Raw genomic sequence first — 27,967 nt, 5'->3', positions numbered from 1 at the left:
TTAGGTTTCCTAGCTCCCCTGACTATCCAACTAATATTCTGTATTAATGACTCCACTTTATTTTCCAGAAGAGTATAAGATAAGTACACAAGTGTCTGATGTCATGCCGCACAATTACTGGACTTCAATACCTGAACCTAGCAACAGGAATGATTTCCTCAAATGTAAGTTGTATTGAATAACATGCTTCTCAAATTATTTAAATCTACAATTACAAATCAGTTTATAGTTGTAAATAAGAACTAGACTAGAAAAATAAGAAGTGTAAACTGAGACACAAACTCTGTGAAATTTAGGTCTTTAGTCCCTGAGGTGAAGTAAGCATCCTGGGGCATTGTGACAAGCACAGATCCCTACAAGAATTAAGTCCCACTTTCCTAGAACAGGAAGAGAACTGATAAGATGCCTATAAAATGAAGAACAGTCTATATGCACATGTTCCCAGTCTTTTACCAAGGAGCTGAAATTTTAAGAGTGCAAGCTACTAAATAAATATTTTTCTAACAAAGAGAGATGGGGAAAGGAGCTGGAAAGGGCAGATTGAGGGAGGCATATGGGCATGGTATGGATAGAGTCTTCCAGGAATGGGGGTGATGAATTGCCAGGTACAAGGTGGGTAGCAGCAAGGACAAAGGCTCTTTGGTACATTAAAAATTGTTTTAATTTAAATTTTTAATTTTTTCCATGGTTACATGATTCTTGTTGTCTCCCTCCCCTCTTTTCTCCCCCCTTCCTAGAGTTGACAAGCAATTTCACTGGATTATACATGTATTATTGTATTTCCATAATATTCATTTTTTGTAATAGTTATCTTTTTGTAAGGGTTAAAATTAATGGTTTGACTAAAATATGAGAGAATGTGGTTGCTGAAATTATAAGTCAAGTCAAAAATGACTTTTCAGCAATTTATTTTTTTGTTGTTTTTTAACAATCATAAAACGATTTATTATTCAAACATTTTTCTCCCCATTTTCTCATCAGGGAAAGTAATTATAAAGAGCGGCAGAAATTATTAATGATATCCTACCTACATATTTTATCCTCAGGAAGGAAAAATCTTCCTCACATTTATTTTGGCTATTCTCTTATTCTCTAAAGTCTGATCTCGGAGCCTTTTAAAGTCTACTCTGTGATGACTAGCCAATGGTAATCTCTAGAATGGTGATGATACCAAAAAAGCTGTGTCTATTGTTGTAGGAGAAAAAAAAGGAATGAATAATAGTTGAAATCATGCCTTTGGGGGTAGGTTTTAATGGCACCTTCAACATCTTATGAGTTTGGAAATTTCTATTGAGTCCTAGTGCCTATCGTCTGCCATTTACTTACTGTCATAATCTACTAAGGTGAATCTAAAGCTTGAAAAATGAAATACTGTACTTAGAAACAAGGGTTTGAATTTTTTTAAACACATGCTGCAAACAAGCTGATGTGTTAATAAAATAACTCGCACAGTAAGTAGGGGAGAGAAGATTGATTATCTGCTTAACCACATTTTTCCTATAGCATTTCATGCGGCCAAGAAGAAAAGGGATACTGCATCTCTGTAGTACTTCCAAATCTGTCTGTGTCTTTTACATGAATCACACAAATCTGCTCATGTCTGGTGGCAATTTTCAGTTTCTAAAATCCCTTAACATAAAAAGCATTTTTTTTCCAAAAATACTCTGGGTTCTTTCTTTTATAAGTCATCTTTCTCCTGTAAAAAGCTCCCCTAGCCCTCTACTCTCACATAAAGCACTTAGGAAATTTATTAAAAGTGCCCCTTAGATGCTACAGTCTAAAGACTGCTCTGCACTGGGACTCCAAACTTCTCTCCACAGGTTTGAAATTGCAAGGGGTATGAGTTGGCTTATACCACCATTTGCCTAGGCAGGATCTTGTGATCTGAATATTGGATTGGGCTTAGGTTCTGAACCTGTGAAAGCAGATGTGGGGTGACTTGTTCTTGGCTTGCTCTTCTCTCCTTACTACAGCCTCTTGCTGGCTTTGCTCTCCTTTCATTCCAGTGCCCCAGATGTTCTCTGCCTATCTTTTGGGTTTTCCTTTTCTTGAAAGTTGTTTCACTCTGTCTTCTTGTTGGTTCTTTTACTCCTGTATTCATTTTGTGGAGATATTTCAATCTTGGTTGGAGAGGATTCTCGTGGTGACATGGAGCAGCTCTGGTTTGCTCCTCCATCTTCTAAATATTAACCAGAAAATCCTGTTCAGGATGAGAAAGGTTGAATTAAAACTATGCCACATCAGCAAGTTTTCAAAGACTTATTTTTAACTAGAACTTGATATAGTTGAGCTTTAAATGTACTATCATTGTGAAATAGGAATCATGCCTAGGAGAATGGGGATATAAATTCCTCTGTCCATTCACAGTAGTAATCAGAAAGCTTAAGGAAAAAGAAACTGAATGCATGACATTATAATGATCAGATCTGGCCCTGGAGAATATAAGAGAAAATGTACCCTGCCCCCTTCATTTCAAAGAAGGGAGAATTTGAATGGAATAGTGTGTTTGCTGTCAGACACGGTTGATATATTTTTATTTTTTTAAAACTCTAACCTTCCATAAGTGTCTGAGGTGAGATTTGAACCCAGGACCTCCCATATTGAGGCTTCATTCTTAATCCACTGAGTCATCTAGCCTTCCCCCTTGAAGTACTCCTTGTATTGCTGAACTTTCCCCCACCCTTGTTCTTTTAAAATCTTTGTAATAAGGGAATACCTGCTAAGTTGAAGTAAGAGAAATGGATATATTTGGAAATTAATATGAAGTAGAAACAAAAGGAATTAATAAAAATTGGATGATTTTTTAAACTTAAAGATTACTAGAGCTTGAATCCTTCTTAGCCTTTGGAGTACCTAGTGTTATCTCCATACCATGATAAGGCTTTGGAATAAGATTAGTAATACCAGCTATAATATGGAACACATACACACACATACACACATGATTTTATTTATAAATTATTTTTCCCATTTTTTAATTTTAAAAGTGGATAAGTTGGACATTTGGTAGTTTTGTTTTCTAAAATGAATAAATTAATTTTTCTTATATGGTGCCCTTAAGTTGATATTTTCCCTATCATTGATCAGAATGGTCATTATTTTAAAATCTACCCTAGAATCTGTCCTGCCCAATCATATTTATTCATTGCTTCGAACTGAGGTTTGAACTCTTGAATTGCATCCCTACTAAAAAATGAAATCTCTTCCCCTGTCTTCCACCTTTTTCTACTTCTCTTTCTTCTGCTTTCCTCCCTGCAGTAGAAGTGATAAAGCTTATAAAGTTTTATCAAGCAATAAGAATATACCTCTTATAGAAAAAGATTAATTTTTTCTGAGTAGTGACTTAAATTGACTTAATATAAATACAACCCATTTTGCTAAATATGGGGGATTTAAGATGTGTTGACTTGGGCCATAGATCACTCTTGGGAAAAGTTAAGCTAGTTATTTAAACTCTTAAAATTATTTATTCACATTGCTCAAAGTTTGTTATCTATTAGAATTGTGGGGTACTTTGTTCTGCCCTAAGCTTTAATAGGGATTTTTCCTGTAGTGATCTTTCTTTAACCAATGATGACTTCCAGAATGAAATCTTTTCCAAGCTTTTCATGAACAAACAGCCACTATTCATATTTAACTAATGGTTTAATTGTCAAAATCCTATAGATTTAGGAACCAAATGATTTTCATCCCCTACTTTTTCCCTATCCTGTTTTGTTAAAATAATAACCTGAGTATGGACCTGACCAAAGAACAGGGAGCTCAATGTGTTTTACTTTACATCTGTGTCTAGGTGGATTGAAATATGTATTCCCTTGATTGTCAACGTCTTCTTAACTGCTCTCTTTTTATTTTGTTTCTTTAGATGCATATCCCATCACATTTGATCCTGATACAGCTCATAGGTATCTTCGGCTCCAAGAAGACAACCACAAGGTCACAAATACAACTCCCTGGGAACATCCATACCCAGACCATCCCAGCAGATTTGAGCATTTGCGACAAGTGCTGTCCAAGCAGAGTCTGTACTTAAACCAATATTATTTTGAGCTGGAGATTAAGGGAGCAGGTGTTTATATTGGTGTGACTAATAAAAGTATAGATCGGAAGGGATCAGAGAGCAATAGTCGTATCTCAGGGAATAACTTTTCTTGGAGTATTCACTGGAATGGGAAGGAGTTTAGTGCCTGGCACAATGACTCTGAGACTCTGTTGAAGGGTGGTCAGTTCCAGAGACTTGGAATCTACCTGAATTATGTAGGGAGCACTCTCTCCTTCTATGGTATTGAATTTGACACCATGGTTCTGATTCATAAGTTTAACTGTGACTTTGCTGAGCCAGTCTACCCTGTATTCTGGCTTTCAAAGAAGGAAAATTCAATCCAAATAATAGAACTGAGTGAAAAAGCATAGATCTTTCTTTCTCAATAGTTATTCCTGCTTCCTCAGCAGATGCTACTTCATAGAATCTAGATGTCAAAGTCAGACTCCTCTACCAACCACAAACTAGAAGACAGTGACTTGCACTTTAAGGATAATTGTAGGACAAATGTTGTTGCATTGTCCAACATTAAAAATTAGAGCTGTCAAAGAAAAAATAATTAACTCTGTCCTGCCCTGTTTAATACTGTGTTGTTCTTATACAGCATATTCCCAGATGCTTTTCTTATTATTCCCTTTGGCATTCTAAATAGTATTTCCTGAGAGCTCAATCATATTTTGCTAGGTGCTCTGAATGGTTACTAAAAATATAATAGATTTTGATCTATAAAAGTCAGCATTTGCTAAAAATGCATTGAAAATATTTTATGGTATTAGATGTTATGCCTAATATTATTCTAGAACCTGGAAGGGACTAAAAAAGTTTCATATCAACCAGAATCCTCCCTATCGCATTTTTTTTAAACCCTTACCTTCCATCTTGGAGTCAATACTATGTTATGGCTCCAAGGCAGGAAAGTGGTAAAGGCTAAGCAATGGGGATCAAGTGACTTGTGTGAACTTTATATTACTACACCCTACTTAGTCTCACAAAAAACAGGAATGTCTATACCCATACTTGAGGATTAAGTATTTAGGAGGATGGCCTATGACAGACATGTGCTATCAAATGACAAATCAGAAACAACTGATAGACCCTTGGACTGTCCTAAGTCAAGCTTAAGTTACCATGGGTACTTGTAAGATGCAGGAAAGTGATGTAAAAACCGTATATATATATTTCACGTCACTTCCTCTCTCTGGCCTTTTTTGGCGGAGAGGTGGCCCTGGAGGCAGCTTGCTGAGCAGTTCAGAATCTTGGCATGGTGGCAGCTATTGTCCAATTTTGGCGGTGAGTTTTCCCTGATATTATACTGAGAGAGTGAAGCTGAGTAGCCTAGTTTAGGTGAGCCATCTTCATTGAGCTCTCTCGAAATTTAGACTGATTCTTTTCTCCTTTACCTTCCAAACACTATCCTCTTAGAAAAGCTTCTAATCTTCTTCAAAGACCTAGTGGTGGAGGTCTTTGAACTCCCTCTGGCACAGGCCAGGCGGGAGAAATCCTATACCCTCTTCTCTCTCTTCTCCTTAATTCCTTTTCTCTATATTAATTAAAATCACAATAAATTTCCAAACTGACTTGGGCATTTTATTTGGAATTTTCTCCAGCAACCAAATTAATTTAGATTAGATCACAACCCTAAAATTATCCTTACACTTGACCAGGCTCGCACAGCTGGGAAGTGTCTGAGGTCAGATGTGAACCTAGGACCTCCCATCTCTAGGCCTGGCTCTCAATCCCCTGAGATACCCAGCTCCCCCCCCCCCCCAATTGCATTTTTGACAGAGAATTTGCTACCTTGCAAGGAAGCCCATTTGGTTACTGAACAGCTTTGATTGCAATAAAGTTATTCCTTACATTGATCCAAAATTCTACCTTCCAGCTAACAAAAGTATAAACTTATGGATTATATAGAGTAAGAAAAATTCTTCCACAAGACAGCCCTTCAGACCTCTGGAAAGATTATAGTCAAATCTGCTTTCTCTGAGATACTCCAGCAAAACTTTTCAAGCTTTTTCAAGCAAAACCACTGGTAAACTCCTTTTAAAATCCAGAACTGCATAAGCAGCCATCCAGGAGACTATGGGTACACTGATAAGGAGGCCTTTCAGTGGGGTCTTAGCCTGTTCAAGTCACAGCAGGGGCAAAGCCATCCTCTAAGAGTTGGCTTCCAAGGAGATGGAAATAAGACAGAGGTACACAGGCAGTAGGGTCCTAGGGTTCTCCAGATGTCCTGAAGGGCAGAATTTCTTATACATAGACACAAACCAGAGGACAAATTTAATCCTGAATGGGTGACAGTGAATAAAGGAGATAGAGATAGGGCAGTGTATTCATGAAAATTCTAGGAAATTGAGGTGAACCGTAGAGATAGGGATTGAGGTAGAAAACAGTCTTATTAGCTCCCAAGCAAGCTTTCTTCCTCAGGCCAGAAGAGAGCTGGAGGTGCAAGAACTAAGCCACTTTATCTAGAATTGTATCTGGACAGTGATAGCATCATCCAGCCTGCATCAGAGATTGGACTAGGAGCCATACCTTTCATCTAAGAATGTTGGATTGGGCAGAGCATGGTATTGCCAGAGTCCTAAGTCAGAAACTGAGACTTTATTTACCAACTTCATTTCATCTACTAAATTTTTTGTTTTTACTATGTATTTATTCCAAGTCCTTAATAAAAATAATATATCATGTCCAAGTGCAAAGCCTAGTGGCATAGTGCAATAAAATTCCTACCAGATTGACATCAATTAACTAATGAATGTTCTTTGTACAATTCAACTAGTTACATATTCACCTAACATTTTAAAAAACAACATTCACTCTTCACCTCTCAGTAACTGTGTTGACTTTTTCTTCTCTCTTGTGTATTCCTTATTACAGGGGATAGCATTCAAGGTAGCAGAATTATCTTAGTATTCAAGAAGCAATAGTGAGCACATTTATAGCTATCCTAGTACCTTCTCCACTTGTCCTCCTTACTATTATGTTTTATTCAAACCACAGATTAAATATATTTTAAAAGAAAGAAAAGGGTGGCTAAAATATGAAAGCTAGCAATGTCAGTCTTTGAGAGTCAGCACAACTGAACAATAAATTGAGAAAGTCTGAAAACATGTACAATGTGTAACACCTGAGGGCCTCCCCATTCACAAAAGCATACATTAGGACTGTGTTCTTGTATTTATTCATTTGAGTCCTGTTTAATTTTTATTATTTGGTTACATTTACTTTGATTTTTTTTATGTGCCATTCTTTCCATTTACATTTTTATAGTTATTGTGTATGTTGGGTTTTTTGGCTCTGCTTGATTCATTCTGCTCACATAGATCTTTCTGTGTTTCTGTATTTTATCACACATTCCATTACATTCATGTACCACAGTTTAGCCATTTCCCAATTGTTTCCCAATTATTCCCAATATGTACTTTGTTTTCAATTCTTTATCACAAAAAGTGCTGCTGTAATTATTTTGGAATATATTAGTGCTTTCTTTATCAGAGGCTTCTATGAGATTTAAGCTCAGTAATGAATTCTCTGGTTCAAAGGTTATGGATATTTTTAGTAATGTAATGATGGGGAGTAGGATAAAAGAACTGTTGGGAGAAATTGGAATGTAGGAATGACAGTTGGAAACTGAACAAGGACTTCTGGGAAATTCTCCTGAGGAGTGGGGTCTTGGGTGCTGAGACACAGGAGGGAGTGGAAGGAGGGGCTTTTTTCTGGGCCATTTCAAGACACCTGTGGAAATTTATGTTACTAACAGAAATCCCAACATTGATGATTCCTGTTTAAAACATCGCTGGCTGCTGTCAAGAAACCTAATTTCTTCAAAGACTTTCATTCCATGAACTATTGAGATACTGGACTCAAATTGGTGAGCAGTGCTCTCCTATTTTCCTACCTTTCCCCTGGTTACAAGAAAACCTTGTACTTCAGTAATTAGATTTATTTAGAAAGAGATTTAGGGTGACCCTACAACCCCTCTAACCTTTACCCTTTGCCCCAATCAACAATTAAATCAAATAAGCAGTCAGATAGCAAATTAAATCTCGTTTATTTAAATCTAGAGAGTAAGCCCATTGGCAGACTCCATCTTGTTGCCAGTTTTCAAGAAAGACATGAGCAAAAAGCAGCGCATATCCAGATTGAGGTCCCATATATGAGGTCCCTTGTAGAGAAGACTTCCCCACAGCCCTTGGGAACCAGCATGACCACCAAGGGGTAAGCCTTCACCAAGGGGATATCTCCATTTTGCTCCCTCAAGTAATTCAGGGACTCTGGGAGGGAGTAGTAAGGGAAGCCATTTTCATCAACCTTTTCCTCACTACCATTAACCCTCATTTCTCCATTTAAGGAGTGTGAGTCCCCCCCAAATTACAGTCACTTTATTTGCATAATTCTAGATTACTTTCCACAATAGCTGTATCATTTCACAGTACCACAAACAATATATTAGTGTACCTCTTCTTCTAAAAAATATTCAACATTAATTAATTAAATTTAATTTAAAAATTAAAAACAAAACAAAACAAAACAAAACAAAAAGAAGTTTTGGATACAGCAGTTTATTTTCTTCCGAGTTCATGTTTTTAGCCTTCCCTGTTACCAAAATAACTTTCTGTATTGTGTGCCTAGCTGTTTTCTCAGCTCTCAGGCTTTTTCTTGTCTTGTCTTTTAGTTGGAAAAAAATTGTTACAGATAGGCTCTGTTACCTTGGTGTAGGGTGCATTGTCCCAAGCTTCAGGTTCTTTGTGCATTTGACTTCAGAGCTAGCCCTGAGGATTTGAACGTTTTCAGTTCTTCCAAGGTGGTATAATCTAAGGAGAGGTGTGTTTAATATTCTCCAAGCCTGTGAGCAAATACAAGTACTCCTTCCACCCTGGAAATGTGACCAACGTCCTCTGCTTCCCTGCCATCACAAGCACTGGTGTGTGCTAGTGCTTCTCCTAGCCCTGGGACCCTGACCTAGATCTGGGTATGGGATCACACTACGAATGAAAAATGGAACCCCTACAATCTTCTGGCCAGCTATTTGATCTCCTTATGATCTCTGCTTCACCTCCACCCCAGTGTGAAATTTTTTGTGCCAATATATTAAGTAATACTGGGCAGAAAAATTGTTTCACTCTATCCCTTTTTGGATTCTGCTACTCTAGAATTCATTTGAGATCTTATATCAAAATTGTTTTGAGGTTATGTGGTAGAGATCAGGCAGGTCCATGTAACTTCTCCATCATCTTAATTCTTTTCCTTCATCCCATAGATTAAGGGGCAACTGGGAGTGGCAGTTGGTCTTGTGAGAGGCACTTTCTTCCTGGCCCTGGAAGTGGAAGGAGCTCTCTCCTGGTCTCTGCATAGAAGTGTCTCTATTTTCCTGATTTTCCCAATTGTTTGCTCTTCCTGGATTCCTGTGATCCTGTCATGGACAAAAGGACTTAAGGGAAGCAGTTTGAACTGTAAGGCTGGTCTTTAGGGGTGTTAGCCTCAAGAGACAGACCCAACCAGCTCTGAAAGTCAGAACTTTCTTCCTCTTGCTGTCTACTGCTAAGACTTTGAACTTTAGAAAACTAGCACAGATTAGCATAGACAGGAATAACAGAAACCCTCCACCAGCCTGTGAAGCCTGGCCTCAGCTCAAAAGCTGAAAGAGACTCAACCCTCCTCTAGGGAATCCCTCTTCCCTCTTCCCTGATCCCCTCCCAATCCAACTTGTTATTATTTATCTTTATTGGATATCGCAGTCAGATAAGAAGACTAGCATTTCAGGGGACATAGAGGGAGCTGAACCTCAGGACAGCCAGTCAACTATAAACAGTCCTTATTGTACCCCTGCTGGGTGACTAAGTCTAGGGAGAGGCTTGTTCCTTAGGAGGATCCGTGCTTACCTGCTCTGGGGTATCTGCTACATCATTCTATAGAGATGACATCCCCTCAGGCGATCATAACTGGCCCATTTCTCGGAAACCCCATTTTTCAAAAGTAGACTCTCATCAGGGGGCATCTCTCTCCTTTTACTTCACCAGCAGCCATATTTCCTCTCTCCCTTCAACTTTCCTTCCCTTTCCCTGCTATAAAACTTTCTGTATCCCCTGTTCTTCAATCCCATTTTTTCTATAAACTTTATGCCAGCATTAATGCACCTAGGATAAAAAGGGAAATAGTCAAATGGGGGGGAAATATATTTGTACTGAATTTCTTTGACAAAAATTTTGTATCTGAGATATATTAATGGCTATAATATTTAAGATGAAATATAAGACTAATAATAATTCCCCAATATACAAATGCTCACAGGTTACAGTTTTCAAAAGAACTACAAAGTATTTGTTGCCACATGAAAATAAATGCTCCATATCACTAGAAAAATGTAAAAAGACAAGAGAAATGTAAATCAAAACAACTTTGTAATTTCATCTCATACCCTACAAATTGGCAAAAATGACCAAAAAAATGACTAGAATCAATGTTGAAGAGTGATGATTTAGTTTCCCCATTGCTTATATGAATCCCTTCAATTTCTTTTCCTTCTCTAATTGCTATCCCTAGCATTTCTAGAATAACATTAACTAATAGAGATGATAATGGGTATCCTTGCCTCACTCCTGATCTTAATGGGAAGGCTTCTAACTTGTCCCCATTGTGGATGATACTTACTAATGGTTTTAAATATAGATTGTTTATTATTTTGAGGAATGACACTTCTATTCTTATACTTTCTAGTGTTTTCAATAAGAATGGGGGTTGTATTTTGTCAAAGGCTTTTTCTATATCTATTGAGATAATCATGAGATTTCTGTTGGTTTGATTATTGATATGGTCAATTATGTGGATGGTTTTCCTAATGTTAAACCATCCTTGAATTCTTGATATAAATCCCACCTGATCGTAGTGAATAATCCTCATGATAACTTGCTGGAGTCTTTTTGCTAGTATTCTATTTAAGGTTTTTGCATCTATGTTCATTAAGGAGATTGGTCTATAGTTTTCTTAATCAGTTCTTGACCTGCCTGGCTTTGGAATCAGTACCATATTTGTGTCATAAAAAGAATTTGGTAAAACTCCTTCTTTGCTTATTTTGTCAAATAATTTCTATAGTATTGAAATTAATTGTTCTTTCAATATTTGATAGAATTCACTTGTGAATCCATCTGGCCCTGGGGATTTTTTCTTAGAAAATTTCTTGATTGTTCAGTTTCTTTTTCTGAGATGGGATTATGTAAGTATTCCATTTCCTCTTTTGTTAACCTAGGAAGTTTATATGTTTATAAATATTTACCCAAAGCACTCCTTGCTGATTCAATTGACCCTTGAGATGCTGATAGCTTAAAGATTTTTCACAGGCTTGGGTGAAAGCTTTTGATCTCTCTCTGAACTTGATCAGGTCCAGGGCTAATCAAATTCTAGCCCCAGGCTTAGACTCAATATTTTGGTCTTTTTGTGTACTCCTTTTAATCAGGCACATCCTTGATGGCCCGTTTCTGGAGTTCCACCCTTAGTTTTGGGCAAAAAGACCTGGGGGTTGGGGGAGGCTCCCCTGGAGAACTGTGTCCTCGCCCCAAAGTGTGAACTATGTCTTTATCCCAAGCCCAAACTGGGATTCCACAGGTTTAAAATTTCAAGGTTTGTGAGTTGTCTTGGACCAGTATTTGCCTAGGTAGGATCTCAGGGTCTTAATCTAGGGATTAAATTTGGAACATGGTACAGCCGATATGGGGTGAGAGAAGGGGGTTGTGGTTTGCTCTTGTCTTGCTCTTCACTCCCTGCTATAGCCTCCTGCTAACTCTGCTCTCCTCTTACATTCAAAACTTCTATGAAAAATATGAATTATTATCAAGCCCAAAGGAATTATTGGAGGAGCTCAGAAAAGATTGTAAAAATCAAATAAGAAAGGTGGAAGAAAAGTTGGGAAAAGAAATGAGTGATGCAGGAGAATCATAAAAAAAGAGTTGACTTGGTAGGGGAAATAGAAAAATATGTATTGCACAAAGCACTGTTATAACCTATAACAAACCATTTACCTGGGGGGGTGGGGGCAAGGTGAGGGAGAAAATCTGAATTGCAAAATGTCAGAAAGGGTTTGTAGTAAAAAAATGTTTTTACATGTAATTGAAAAAAATTAAGGGTGATTGACAGCATCAAAACCTGCAGAGAGGTCAAAAAGGATGAGGATTGGATATTAGAGGGGGCAGCTGGGTGGCTCAGTGGATTGAGAGTCAAGCCTAGAAACAGGAAGTCCCTGGTTCAAATATGGCTTCAGATACTTTCTAGCTGTGTGACCCTGGGCAAGTCACTTAACCCTCATTGCCTAGCCCATACTGCTCTAAGACAAAAGCCTTAGAACATAAACACAGTATTGATTCTAAGATGGAAGGCAAGGGTTTAAAAAAAGGATATTAGATTTGGTGATTGTTATTATTAATAACTTTTGAGAGCAATTTTGGTTGAGTGATGGGGCTAGAAGTAGATTGTAGGGAGTTAAGAAGAAAGAGGAAATAAGTGGAAGCACTTAAAAAAGATACCCTTCTCCAGGAGTTTAGCCACAAAAGCTCTCTTCTTGCAACAAGGTACTGACTTCTAAAACCAAATTCTTCTAGCAGGTGAACATATATATATATATATATATATATATGTATATATATATATATATATATATAATTATAAAATGTGGGTGTTTGACCACATTCAAGAATAGATAAGTCATATTTCCCTTATGCCAAAGGTCAAGACAAGTTCAAAATTGCCTGCCTATAACATAAAATACAGCAGCAAAAGTAGATTAGTACTAGTTCTAGGAGGTTTACGGTAAAACTATGTCTCCTAGGAGTTCAATACAATAGAAGCTTCTAAAGGCAGTGCGACTACAGAGAGATGAGGCTTCTACCTCGCCTGATCTGATTTCCACCTCTCATAATTGGACTATTTCTCTGGGATGAATTTATAATGGAAAAGAGTCTATTGGAGCATTCATCAAAGGTTTCCTCTTCTACTGAATTTGTCATGTAGTATCTCTGAACTCGAAAGAATAAAATGAAAGTACTCGATTCAGGTCATGGAATTCAAGCTTGAACATGCTCCAGAGCTACGATGTCAGCAGAAAAATCAGGTAGTTCCAGTGTGCCAAAAATGTGAAACTTGTGTTTTAGCTTGGAAAATTTTCTCCACCAAGGAGTGGTTTTGGAGGATTAGTGGCAAGTTTCGGCAGCAGTTTCTCGTAAGGATTCTGAAGCAGCTGAAAAGTTTGGATTTACTGTATTATTTCCAGAGACTACTCAGTACATCTCTTGCAAAGGATTTCACCTATTTCAGGTCCCGATCTATTATCAACCAGCAAGTTGATCATAATGGCACATGCTCTGGAATAAAGAGAATGGATGAAAAGATGAAAGATATGATGCTGGACACTCTGCGATGGTTTGCAAGCTCTTCCCATCGCATGAAAGTCAATTACACCCTGCTACTTCTACAGATGTGCGATTGCCAATTACTATTCTTGGCTGCCAGTGTGGTCCAAATCCTCTTTTTGAGAGAGCAAAGGATAAGTGGAGGTAATTACCTTAGGGAAAAGCTCAGGGGTTGGCAAATAGGGTTAGAAGAACATCTTGGGACCCTGGGCTTTTGTAAAAAAACAATGCGGTATAAAGGAGGACTTTTCAAGAACACTTAGTATTCTTTCTGTATCCCTCCACCTGACCTTTGATCCTATTTGAGCATAGAAAAAAAAAAAACAGGGACTATTACCACCCTTATTCACCCTTTCCTTGAAGAAATGGGAAACTATTGTAACTGTTACTGCTCTTATGCATTCCCTTTCCATCTCCACAACAGACCTAAGAAGGGGGAGATACAAATTTCACATAATATTTGGAGACAGAAACAGAAACTTAAGGAGAATTTGAATTTCTCAGATTCACACAAAGTTGGAACTAGATATGAAACATGGTGCCCAGCATGATTCAAAAGACATTTATTATAGTGTCTATCATGACAGGACAAGTATATTTAATTTGTCAGATAAATCTGAACACATTTTGTAAACAAAGCATCACATAAATGTAAAATAATAATATAAGTTTATATTTATATGGCACTTTTCTCACAACAGCCTTGGAAAGTGGGTAGTGTAAACATTATTTCCATTGAGCAAACTGAGGCTTAATAAGGTGAAATGATTTGCCCATGTACACAACGCTAGTTTCAGTTATGCCATATTAGTAATGCTAAAACCTACTTTGCTAAAGTATTTATTAAACTATTTATTATTGTTTGTTATTAAACTAGTAATAGCTATTACTATACTCAATAAAACAAAACCCATTTACTTTAAGGATTATTAAAACCATTCATAGGATCCTAGATTTATAGGCTGAAGAGAACTAAAGGCCATTGAGTCCAACTCCCTCATTTATAAACAAGGAAACCAGAGCTGAAAAAGATTAAGTGACTCATGCAAGGGGACAGGTATTAAATTCCTTAACAGGATTTGATTGAAGCCCTGTGTGGTTTTTGTGTCCAACCTAGATTTGACTCCTTGGATAGGTCACTTCTCTTAGCCTTAGTTTCTCCATCAGTAAAATGGTGATGATAATACTTGAGCTACCTACCTTCTAGGTTTGTTTTAAGGAAAGTGCTTTGTAACCCTGAAGTTATTCTGTAAATGTGACTTTTTAAAATTTTTATTTTTTAAATCAATAAGCATTTATTTTCTCTCTGTTCTCTATTTAAAAAAAAGAAAAAGAAAGCTCTTAACATAATATTCCAGTCAAGCAGAACTGATCCTCATAATTTTGATTTTATCACCTCTCTTGCCAGGAGGTGTGTAGCAGTCTTCATTATCAGTCTTCCAGAATCATTGTTGTTAATTTCAGTAATAAAAGTTTTAAGTACTTCAAAAGTTGTTTTATACATGTTGTTATTATAAATTCTTCTCCTGGTTCTGCTCATTTTGCTCTATATTAGTTCATAAATATATTTCCAGGTTTCTCTGAAACCACCCCTTTTACCATTTCTTCTGAACTGATAATATTCTGTAATACTTACGTAACACAATTTGTTCAGACATTTCTAAATTGATAGAATCTTCTTAATTTCTGGTTCTTTATGGCTATAAAAAGAGATGCTATAAATATTTTTGTTCATAAAAGTCTCTTTTTATTTTTTATCTCTTTGGAAAATAAGCCTATATGTTAAAATTGTATCTTGCTTTTGGTCTCCTTGATTGCCTCCGTGCCTTCTATTCAATATAATAAATTTATAAAGTAGCCCAAATAAAGGGGAAATAGTAGGAAATAAGATTGTGAAGGGGAACCTAGAAGTCATGTACAAACCATTCAGAAGATCAATGTACAAATTATACCACAAATTAACCAAAATTCACATCCGATATGTGCTGAATCAATGGAAGCCATCTATGTACTGCTGTCACAGTTTTTGATCTTATATGTCAATCTCAGATAAGTTCTAAATCAGCAGAATATCAAAAGGTACTGATAATCTTGAGATAATATGGATGTATTAACTTTAAAGTTTTACTAACAACTTTGAGATTATTTGGTTATATTAGGAAATTAACCTTAGGTGGCACAAAGTCTCCCTCCACCAAAAAAAAAAAAAACAAACTATAAAAATAAGACATCAAACTCTTGCCATTCCTTCCAAACATAACAGTCTTCCATTTTTATTAGGTTCATACTGCCTACTTCTTCCAACTCTAATCCCTACATGTGAGTAATGTGCCTCTCTCCATTCCCATCCTCTTTCTCCAGCTGCCTTCCTTCATTTACTAATACAACCCTTGTTCCCATGCCTTTTTACTCCTTTCACCACTTGTTTCTGTATACTCTTTTTTCCCTCCTTATTAAAGTATGATTGCAGCCTCCTGGGCATTCCCAATTAATACCAAAAGAATCAATTGTGTCTACTCCCATTTCATAATTTCATTAATTATTGATTCAGCTTAATAATGATATAGTTGTGTCAGTGTTCCAAAATGTTTTCCAGAATGGCTAGACCAATTTATACTTATACTAGCAATGAATTAATGTGCCTATTCTTCTATAGCCCTTTCAACATCTGTTACTACCCTCCCCCTTTTTTTGCCAACTTCTTGATTTGAGGAATAGAACCTCAGAGTTGCTTTAAATTGCATTTCTTTGATTATTACTGATTGAGAGTATTTTGCCATTTTACTATTGTTGGCTTGGATTTCATCCTTTGAAAACTTCTTTTTCATATCCTTTGGCCATTTATCTAGTAGTAGTCTCTCAGTAACAGAGGATGACGATTGTCTTTGTGCACTTTCATCTATGATGTAGATGAGTGTGCACAAAAACACTTGTGCGTGAAGATTTAAGCACAAAAGTCAATGCACAGAGACAGTCCCACTCTCTCAGTGTTGGAAGCCTGGGTCCATTGGCACGAAAAATCATTACACCTGGAGACTTCCTCAGCTGCATTGGATGGCCTTGTTGTCTTTTGTGCTCCAACACACCCTAAGCACTCCACAGTGCTTTGCTGTGTTGCCCTCTCAGTCGTTGAATCTTCTTATTGGTTTCTTCTGTCTGTTTGGCAGAAGCAGTCTTCACATGCTGGGTGAGCAAAGCCTTAGTTCACCAGGGATCAATGACCCGATTGCTACCCTCACAAGGTTTAGCCGGCCTGTCAAAGCCTTTGCCTGGGGTGTGGCCACTGCCGCATGCTAGCAGCTACTAGGAGCCACAAGGGAGAGCTGGGTATCAGGTGAGGGTCAGAGGTTGGAGGGCTGCTCTAGGAGGGCACAACAAGCCTTCCATACCAGAGATACTACTCCTCCCTGAGCACCCCATACACCCCAGGCCATTTATCTATTGGGTTCTTATTATAAAATTGAATTAGTTTTATGTATCTTAGAAATGAGATGTTTATCAGGGAATCTTGCTGCAAAAGATTTTTCCCAGCTAATGAAGGCACATTCAATCTTCCCTTTCTTTTTTAAAAAACTTAATTGTACTTTTAAAAAATTAACAGATACCTACTTTTTCTATCCCTAATTCCCCTCCAACTGAGAAAGTAAGACAAAACCTATTTCATAAATATGCATAATCAAGCTAAATCAATTCCTTTATTGGCCTGGTTAAAAAAAAAAGTCTTAATCTGTACCCTGATTCTTTTGCCTCCATCAAAAAGTCAGGAATTAGGTTATATAGGTTATCTTTAGCTCTCTGGAATCTTGAGTATATCATTCAGAGCTTCTAGCCCTTTCTTACGTTTTAAAAATTAAATATAATTTTTTCAATCAATGAGGTATGTCATGAAAATTCCCAAGGGAATTACTACATAACATTTTGTAGTTATTTTAAATAGAATTTCTCTAATTTCTTCTTGCTGCATTGTGTTGACAACATATATACATATGTACACATATTATAATGATGATTTAATATAAATTTTATATGCTGCCACTTCATTTAAGTTGTTTCAATTAAATTTTTAGTTCACTCTCTTTTCAAAATGTTGTATAACTGCAAAAAGAAAATTTTGTTTCCCTTATGCTTTCTAAAAATAAGCTCCTAATTTTACATTTCTCCCTTTCATTATATTTGTGTTATTTCCAGTTATTTTGTCATTACAAACAAAGTTTCCATGAATATTTTCATACATACACAATTTTTTTACTCTCTCTCAATAATACCTATAGGACCTAACCTCAGTAATGGGCTCTCTAGGTCAATGAGCATGATATTAAGGTAAGACTTTTGCAGAATAGTATGCTCTCTAAATCATTATTGTCCCACCAGAAATTATATTTGGATTATGTGTATGCTCAGGCTTAGATCTATCACTTACCTCAGGTAGTTGTTTGTGGGTTCTCCAGATATCTATCTTATTTATTTTTATTTAAAGTTCTTTTCATCTCCTTAACTTCTTATTTATTTTTTTGTTAGATTTATCTAGTTCTGATAGGGGAAAACTAAAGTTCACTGCTATTATTTTGTTATCTATTTACATCTGTATCTCATTTAGTTTTTCCTTTAAAAATCTGGATGGCATAACAGTTGGTACATATAGGTCCAATATTGATAATGCTTTATTATCCAAAGTAACCCCTCCCCCTATATAATATAATCACCCTGTTAATTCCTTTCAAATGTATCCATTTTAACCCCAACTCTGTCAGGGATCATGACTGCTGTCCTTGCCTTTTCTAAATCAGCTGAAGTATACTATATTCTGCCCTTGCCCCTCACTTTCACTACCCATGTCTCCCATTTTCAGTGTTTCTTGGAAACAAACAGATCCTGGGTTTTGTTTTGTTTTATTCTTTCTCCTATCCATGTTCTTCCCATGTGAATTCATCCCATTACACTCAATGCCATGGTTACTAGTTGCATATTCTACCCACTTAATTCTCCACTCTTTGGTCCCCTCTTTCTTCCTGCCATTCCCTTCTTCAGATGTCCAATTGTCCTTGCCCAATACTTCTCCTATTCATATTCCTTTCTCAAAATCCTCCTGCACCCTCTCCCTTTACTCTTCTAGTTCTAAATTGACCCTTCTTTCCAAAGGTCCTTTCCCCTTTACCTTTTATTTCTTATTCTATCCACTTTTCCCCAAATCCCTTCTTTATTCCCCAACAGTACCCTCCTTCTTCTTGATTCCCTTATTCCTCCCCTCCCCCATACCTCTTAATATGTACTCCCTTCTAGGTATCTCTCCCTTCCTTTGCTTTTCTTATCCCTTGTCCTCCTTTCTATTAATCTACCCTTCCTTCTCTAATTCTCTTCATTCCCCAAGGAGATTCCCAGTCCTTCCCTTATTCATCTCCCTTCCTTCCTATTTCACTGTACATTAAGAAAATTTTACCCATAAAATTGTTTGTGTTGTTCTCTCTTCATCCCAGGTCTGATGAAAGCTGGGTTCTAATACTCTCAGCCCTACCCCACCCTCCTCCCCTTCTCCATGGCAGTTCCTCCACCCATTCCTCCAGTATATGAGATAGTTATCCCATCCTTCCTCATCCTGGTCTATTACACAACCATTTTGGCTCTTTGCATTCCATTCCCTCAACTGAGTCTTCCATCCATACCTGCCCCTGGAGAAAGAATTGTGAGAGTAGAAACACAGAAGAAAAACATATGACTTATCATTTGTTTATATGTGTATATAATTTTGGGTTGGGGTTTTAAAAGATTACTACAAAAATGAATAACATGGACATAGGTATCAAGTTATAATACTTGTAAAATCCAGTGGAATTAGCTCTGGGGAGGGAAAGAAAATGAATCATGGAAATATAGAAATAGATTTTAAAAATTTTTAAATAGATCTAAAAATAAAATAAATAAATAAATAAAAAATTGATTCTCTTGATATTTTTGATCTTTTGTTTCTCCAGATGAATTTTGTTATTATTTTTTTCTAGCCCTATAAAATTATTCTTTGTGGGACAGTTAGCTGGTTTGGTGGATGAAGTACAAGGCCTGGAGTTGTGAGGACCTAGGGTTAAATCTGGCCTCAGACACTCTAGTAGTTTTGTGACCCTGGGCAAGTCACTTAATCTCAAATACCTAGCCCTTACTACTCTCCTGCCCTAGAATAGATACCCAAAGTGGGAGGAAACAGCCCAACACAAGAGACAACCCAGAAACTGAAAACAAGTCTGACTGGAAAAAATATTGTTGTAAGCCTCTCTACAAGAAGCCATCCAATCAGTAGAAGAAAGGACACTTTGAGTGTCACAAAGGCAACTGGGTCTACACCAAGCACCAAAATAACTCAAATCCCACAATATTCTGTCTATAAGAAATGCATGTGAAGCAGGGAGACCCACACCAAGTCAAAGTAAGGGTCAGAATCTATTATGCTTCAGCCAAAGTAAAAAAAAAAAAAGCAGAGTAGCAGTCTTAATCTCAGACAAAGCAAAAGTAAAAATTGATCTAATCAAAAAAGATAAGGAAGGAAATTACATCTTGATAAAAGGCACCAGAGACAATCAAATAATACCAAATACTAAGCATTGCAGAGGATATGATGATTTATGAACAGAGTCCTAAAGAATCAAACAAATTTCTAATAGAAACAATGAACTACTTTAGCAAAGTTGCAGGATACAAAATATACCCACATAATCATTAGCATTTCTATTAAAGTTAAACTGAAAGAGATAGAAAAGGAAATTTTATTTAAAATAACTGTAGATAATATAAAACACCTGGGAGTATAGTTACCAAAAGAAACCTAGCAACTCTATATGCATAATTCCAAAACACTTTTCATATAAATAGTCAGACCTAAACAATTGGGAAAATATTAATTGCTCATGGATAGGCCCAAGCCAATATAATAAAAATGACAATCCTACCTGAATTAATTTACCTATTAGCGTTGTACCTATTAAAATACCCAAAAGTTATTTTCTTTTTTTTAAACATTTTTTATTTGGTCAATTTCAAACATTATTCTGTGGTTACAAACATCATTTTCTGTTCCTCCCTCCCTTTCCCCAACCCCTCCCATAGCCGACATGCAATTCCACTGGGTATTACATGTGTCCTTGATCAGAACGCATTTCCATGTTGTTGGTATTTGCATTAGGATGTTCATTTAGAGGCTACATCCTCAATCATATCCCCTTCAACCATGTCACCAAGCAATTGTTTTTCATTGGTGTTTTTACTCCCACAGTTTTTTCTCTGAATGTGGATAGTGTTCTTTCTTGTAGATCCCTCCGGGTTGTTCAGGGACTTTGCATTATCACTAAAGGAGGAGTTCATTACATTCAATTGTACCACAGTGTATCAGTCTCTGTGTACAATGTTCTCCTGGTTCTGCTCCTCTCCCTCTGCATCAATTCCTGGAGGTTGTTCCAGTTCACATAGAATTCCTCCACTTTATTATTCCTTTGAGCACAATAGTATTCCATCACCAACATATGCCACAATTTGTTCAGCCATTCCCCAATTGAAGGACATCCCCTCATTTTCCAATTTTTTTGCCACCACAAAGAGCGCAGCTATGAATATTCATGTACATGTATTTTTCCTTACTATCTTCTTGGGGTACACACCCAGCAGTGCTAAGGCTGGGTCAAAAGGCAGACAGTTTATTAGTGCCCTTTGGGCATAGTTCCAAATTGCCCTCCAGAATGGTTGGATCAATTCACAACTCCACCAACAATGCATTAATGTCTGGACTAATTTTAGTTACATTGGTTTTGTTTGTACAAAAACTTTTAAATTTGATGTAGTGAAAATTATTTATTTTACATTTTGTGACTCTTTCTAAGTCTTGCTTGGTTTTAAAATTTTCCCTTCCCAAAGGTCTGACATGTATACTATTCTGTGTTTCTAGTACAGTGTCAAATAATAGAGGTGATAATGGGCATCCTTGATTCACTCCTGATCTTATTGGGAATGAATCTAGTTTATCCTCATTGCAGATGATGTTGTCTGATAGTTTTAGATATATACTGTTTATTATTTTTAGGAAAGACCCTTCTATTCTTATACTTTCTAGTGTTTTCAATAGGAATGGGTGTTGTATTTTGTCAAAGCCTTTTTCTGCATCTATTGAGATAATCATGTGATTTTTGTTGGTCTGCTTGCTGATATGGTCAATTATGTGGATGGCTTTCCTGATTTTGAATCATTCTTGAATTCCTGGTATAAATCCCATGTGATCATAGTGAATAATCCTCTTGATCACTTACTGGAGTCTTTTTGCTGGTATCCTGTTTAAGATTTTTGCATCTATGTTCATTAGGGAGATTAGTCTATAGTTTTCTTTCTCCATTTTTGACCTGCCTGGTTTTGGAATCAATACCATATTTGTGTCATAAAAGTAATGTTGTAGAACTCCCTCTTTGCTTATTATGTCAAATAGTTTGTATAGTATTGGGATTAGATGTTCTTTTAATGTTTGATATAATTCACTAGTGAATCCATCAGGCCCTGGGAATTTTTTCTTAGGGAGTTCTTTGATGGCTTGTTGGATTTCTTTTTCTGATATGGGATTATTTAAGAATTCTATTTCTTCTTCTGTTAATCTAGACAATTTATATTTTTTTAAATATTCATCCATGTCAGGATGACAATATGTGCCTTGGCACAACAGGCATTTAAAAGCTCATCTAGAAATGTTTACACTGGAAAAGATCACTGGAAATTGTTTGTATCTCTCCTAAATGGTTATAGAATGACTGGGACAATGACACTTAACATCAGTGGACAGACAACCCTACACTGGGAGAAAGAAGTCTTATGAAATCACTGAAAACCAAGACAAAGGATCTCTCCTATAAACAGAAAGCACCCCAGGTACAAAGGATGCAGTCTGCTATGTGGCCACCCTGGGGCACAGAAATGCCCTGCATGAACCCCCTTCTACACTGAATGATTTTGTGAGCCACACTGTAGCTTTCTAGAGTGGTGGAGGTGACTGAGCTTAGTGGATGAAAGGTAAGTGCATGATGAGTAATCCCTGGGAACCGAAATGAAGCCTGTCTCCAGCTTCAGAGGATACTACCACCTCCTGCCCTGCTGCTGACAGAATCCCATGTCAAAGAGATTTTAGTGTATCAGCATCAATGCTATTATTGTCTGAATTTTTTCTTCTTGTGAGATAAGACCAACTATGAGGATTTCATGGGGCCAGTACTAAGAGCAGACTTAGAGAATTATCAGACATAATGATCTAGGCAAAGGCAGCCAATGGGATCCAAAGCCTCTGTCAAGTCACATCACCTCAGTGATCTGAGTATCCCCTCAGGGCTCACTGCATGCAGTTTACAACCCATTCATACTAGCCCATGCTGTGTGACTCTTGTCCACGGACTCTCAGAACTTCACCACTGGAGGTCCTCCTGATGAGCTGGAGGACTTTTCTCAACTTCCCTTGATACTGTGAGGATTGTAGAGGAGCAAACCCTATCCCACTTGCCTAACTCATGAAAGAAAGGAAATATAAGTTAACGTTGTGCATAACTCTAAGCTAAGTAAAAGTTCAGAAATGGGACTCTGTCCACATGTTAGCTATCCATTTATTCATCCACTCATTCATTCAACCATTCAAAAAGCCTTTCATAAGGCCCTTCTACAGGCCTGACACAACTATAGGCAGTAGGGGTATGAAGACAACAAGAGAAAAGGTCTAATGTACTGGAAAATCTGCCACTGGTCCTTGAACAAGTTAAGAGATTATGGAATTGTATGCATCTACTCTACTGTATTTTCGAGTCTGCCATTACTGACCCATTCTCCAAGACTATTGTCAGATTTTAAATGGATTTTTCCAAGTAAACACTAAATATGGTGGTTCATCATTGTGTTCCAATGTTCACCAAAAGCTAATTTTAATATGTGTGTGTGTGTATTCCCAGAAAGCAAGTTTTTGAATCCGCACCCCTTTTGAAAACTGGTAGGATGGTGAGCTCAACATAGGACTTCTGTTCCCTGCACATAGATATGGTTAAAGTCAAACCACTTGTTTTGTTGGTATTATGTTTCTTCTTTGCTTTTCCAGGTCTTTTAATAACTCCTTTCTCTTCATCTATTAATCATCTAATAATCATTAATTAATTAATTAATTAATCTGTTCTCAGCAGCTGTTGGATCCAATTAGGTTGAGCTCTTTTGATGAGTCTGGATTTGGTGAACTGTAATGGTGAAAATTTCACCTTTTTTAAGATTGATGTAATATTGAACAATGGCTGCCAAGGAATTTACTTATGAAATTCCTAAAATGAAACACTCAAGTCAGAATGGAGTTTATGGAGGTTTAATCACAATGGGAGTAGGGAAAAGGAGAGGGAGAGAAGGAGAGAAGAGAAAAGGGAAAGGGGCTACTCAACCTCTGACCAAGGCAGAGGGAGTTTTAGGCCCAAAGGGCCAAGGTGGAAAGAATCAGTCTTTAACTCACGTGAGTGATCTGAAGGAAAGCTGTCTGCGGGCCTCCTCCCTGTCCAAGCTCCTAACACCAACTGGCGTCTAGCGGTTAAGATGGCGGCTTAGAGAAAGCTAAAGCTCAGATCTCCGGAAAACCCTTCCCTACTGATCTCAAAATATAAGCTCCTAAGGCGCCGAAATTCAAAACGATCAACAGCACAGACCCTGGGAACCCTCCTCCTGGACCTGGACCCGGTTCAAAAGGTACGGCTCCCCTCAAAAGCCAGAACCCGAGATCACTCGGACCTCGGGGGTAGGAGCGCAGAGTCCAAGGCTCCTGGAAGCCGCAGCCGGGCCGGGCTCAGAGAGCAGGGTCCTCGGAACAACAACCCTCAGGGCCTTGAGTCCCAGTGAAAGTTACTGCCTGGGGCTTCCGCTGCAGAGAGCTGGTTGAAACAACAGCAACCCTCAGGGCGGGCAAGGCAGCCTCACGGGCTGGATCCTGCTATCCAAGTCTCAGTGAAAGTCCTTGCCCTCGGAGCTTGGGAAAGCTGCAGCCCATCCCCCCACAGGCCGACGAAACAGCCTCACGGCCAGCTATTCTGAAGGCAACTTCCTGAAAGCGAGCCGGGGGAGAGTGTGGCCTCGTGGTCTGACCCTTCCATTCCAGTTCAAGTGAGGCATATTCAGTTTAACCCAGGGAAAGCTCATAGAACCAACATCTGCCCCGGACTAAAGCCTCTGATCACCAGACAGAGATAAGAAAAGCTAATCCTCCACATTCAGAGATGGCAAACTCCACAGAAGCACAGAAGCCCCAAAATACCAAGAAAAATAAGAAGAAAGGGGCGACTTTGGACACATTCTATGGAGCCAAAATACAAAATACAGAGCAGATAGAAGAAGATATACAAGAAAATTCTCCAAAATCTTCCAAAGGAAATAGAAACACTCCACAAACCCATGAAGAATTTGAATCAGAAATGACCAAAAAGATGGAAGCCCTCTGGGAGGAAAAGTGGGAAATAATGCAAAAGAAATTCATGCATCTACAAAACCAGTTTGACCAAACTGTAAAAGAAAACCAGGCTTTAAAGCAAGAACTAATAAAGCAAAGCCAAAACACCAAGAAATTAGAAGAGAACATAAAATATCTCACCGACAAGGTGATAGATCTGGAAAATAGAGGGAGAAGAGAAAATTTAAGAATAATTGGACTCCCAGAAAAGCCAGAAATAAACACCAAACTGGACATGGTGATACAAGATATAATCAAAGAAAATTGCCCAGAGATTCTAGAACAAGGGGGCAATACAGCCACTGACAGAGCTCACAGAACACCTTCTACACTAAACCCCCAAAAGACAACTCCCAGGAATGTAATTGCCAAATTCCAAAGCTATCAAACAAAAGAAAAAATCCTACAGGAAGCCAGAAAAAGACAATTTAGATATAAAGGAATGCCAATCAGGGTCACACAAGACCTTGCAAGTTCTACTCTGAATGATCGTAAGGCATGGAACATGATCTTCAGAAAGGCAAGAGAGCTGGGTCTCCAACCAAGAATCAGCTACCCAGCAAAACTGACTATATACTTCCAGGGGAAAGTATGGGCATTCAACAAAATAGAAGACTTCCAACTTTTTGCAAAGAAAAGACCAGATCTCTGTGGAAAGTTTGATACCGAAAATCAAAGAGCAAGGAATACCTGAAAAGGTAAATATTAAGGAAAGGGGAAAAATGTTATCTTCTTCTTTTACTCAAACTCTCTTCTATAAGGACTACATTTATATCAATCTATGTATACTAACATGTGGGGAAAATGTAATGTATAAATAGGGGGTAAAGAAAGACCAAATAGAATAATCGTTCTCACACAAAGATTCACATGGGAAGGGGAGGGGAAGAAAACTCCTATAAGAAGGAGAGGAAGAGAGGGGGGGTGGTTTACTTAAACCTCAATCTCAGGGAAATCAACTCTGAGAGGGAAAAACATCCAGATCCATTGGGATCTTGAATTCTATCTTACCCAACAAGGGTAAGGAGAAGGGAAAACCAAGGGGGGAGGGGGAGAGGGAGAACAAAAAGGGAGGGAAAGAGAGGGGGGAGGGGGAGGGAAGAAAAAGGGAAGGACTAAAAAGGGAAACATCAAGGGAGGGGACAAGGGGCACTGATTCAAAGTAAATCACTGGACTAAAAGGTAGAGCCAAAGAAGAAAAGGTTAGAATTAGGGAAGGCAATCAAAATGCCAGGGAGTCCACAAATGACAATCATAACTTTGAACGTGAATGGGATGAACTCACCCATAAAACGTAGACGAATAGCAGAATGGATTAGAATCCAAAACCCTACCATATGTTGTCTTCAAGAAACACACATGAGGCGGGTTGACACCCACAAGGTCAGAATTAAAGGATGGAGTAAGACCTTCTGGGCCTCAACTGACAGAAAGAAGGCAGGAGTAGTAATCATGATATCTGATAAAGCCAATGCAAAAATAGACCTGATCAAAAGGGATAGGGAAGGTAATTATATTTTGTTAAAAGGGACTCTAGACAATGAGGAAATATCATTAATCAACATGTATGCACCAAATAATATAGCACCCAAATTTCTAATGGAGAAACTAGGCGAATTGAAGGAAGAAATAGACAATAAAACCATACTAGTGGGAGACTTAAACCAACCATTATCAAATTTAGATAAATCAAATAAAAAAATAAATAAGAAAGAGGTAAAAGAAGTGAATGAAATCTTAGAAAAATTAGAATTAATAGACATATGGAGAAAAATAAATAGGGATAAAAAGGAATACACCTTCTTCTCAGCACCACATGGCACATTCACAAAAATTGACCATACATTAGGTCACAGAAACATAGCACACAAATGCAAAAAAGCAGAAATAATGAATGCAGCCTTCTCAGATCACAAGGCAATAAAAATAATGATTAGTAATGGTACATGGAAAACCAAATCTAAAACCAATTGGAAATTAAACAATATGATACTCCAAAACCGTTTAGTTAAAGAAGAAATCATAGAAACAATTAATAATTTCATCAAGGAAAATGACAATGGCGAAACATCCTTTCAAACCTTTTGGGATGCAGCCAAAGCGGTAATCAGAGGCAAATTCATATCCCTGAAAGCTTATATTAACAAACAAGGGAGAGCAGAGATCAATCAATTGGAAATGCAATTGAAAAAACTCGAAAGCGATCAAATTAAAAACCCCCAGCAGAAAACCAAATTAGAAATCCTAAAAATTAAGGGAGAAATTAATAAAATCGAAAGTGATAGAACTATTGATTTAATAAATAAGACAAGAAGCTGGTACTTTGAAAAAACAAACAAAATAGACAAAGTACTGGTCAATCTAATTAAAAAAAGGAAGGAAGAAAAGCAAATTCACAGCATTAAAGATGAAAAGGGGGACAGCACCTCCAATGAGGAGGAAATTAAGGCAATCATTAGAAATTACTTTGCCCAATTATATGGCAATAAATACACCAATTTAGGAGAAATGGATGAATATATACAAAAATACAAACTGCCTAGACTAACAGAAGAGGAAATAGAATTCTTAAATAATCCCATATCAGAAATTGAAATCCATCAAGCCATCAAAGAACTTCCTAAGAAAAAATCCCCAGGGCCTGATGGATTCACCAGTGAATTCTATCAAACATTCAGAGAACAGTTAATCCCAATACTATACAAACTATTTGACATAATAAGCAAAGAGGGAGTTCTACCAAACTCCTTTTACGACACAAACATGGTACTGATTCCAAAACCAGGCAGGTCAAAAACAGAGAAAGAAAACTATAGGCCAATCTCCCTAATGAATATAGATGTAAAAATCTTAAATAGGATACTAGCAAAAAGACTCCAGCAAGTGATCAGAAGGATCATTCACCATGATCAAGTAGGATTCATACCAGGGATGCAGGGCTGGTTCAACATTAGGAAAACCATCCACATAATTGACCACATCAACAAGCAAACTAGCAAGAACCACATGATTATCTCAATAGATGCAGAAAAAGCCTTTGATAAAATACAA

The 27,967-nt window shown here is 37.5% G+C and overlaps 2 protein-coding genes across 4 annotated transcripts in view; both read left to right on the top strand.

The window, feature by feature from the left end:
* The window catches only part of TRIM16 (tripartite motif containing 16), a 50,846-nt gene extending 39,743 nt beyond the window's left edge, over positions 1–11,103 (top strand). For both annotated transcript variants that reach the window (XM_056817480.1, XM_001374051.4), the window contains 2 exons: positions 69–164; positions 3,866–11,103. In XM_056817480.1, coding sequence (XP_056673458.1) covers positions 69–164; positions 3,866–4,413 — 644 coding nt within the window. In that variant the 3' untranslated portion in view covers positions 4,414–11,103. The remainder of the gene's footprint in view (positions 1–68; positions 165–3,865) is intronic.
* Positions 11,104–12,785: 1,682 nt separating this feature from the next.
* The window catches only part of FBXW10B (F-box and WD repeat domain containing 10B), a 181,613-nt gene continuing 166,431 nt past the window's right edge, over positions 12,786–27,967 (top strand). Inside the window, exon 1 of one of the 2 annotated variants that reach the window (XM_007483407.3) lies at positions 12,786–13,587. In XM_007483407.3, coding sequence (XP_007483469.1) covers positions 13,092–13,587 — 496 coding nt within the window. In that variant the 5' untranslated portion in view covers positions 12,786–13,091. The remainder of the gene's footprint in view (positions 13,588–27,967) is intronic. The other variant, XM_016430902.2, reaches the window with a different exon arrangement.

Source organism: Monodelphis domestica, chromosome 2, assembly GCF_027887165.1.
Source record: "Monodelphis domestica isolate mMonDom1 chromosome 2, mMonDom1.pri, whole genome shotgun sequence".
NCBI lineage: Eukaryota > Metazoa > Chordata > Mammalia > Didelphimorphia > Didelphidae > Monodelphis > Monodelphis domestica.
The sequence above is the reverse complement of the archived record's forward strand: the minus strand, read 5'-3'. Positions and strand labels throughout refer to the sequence as shown.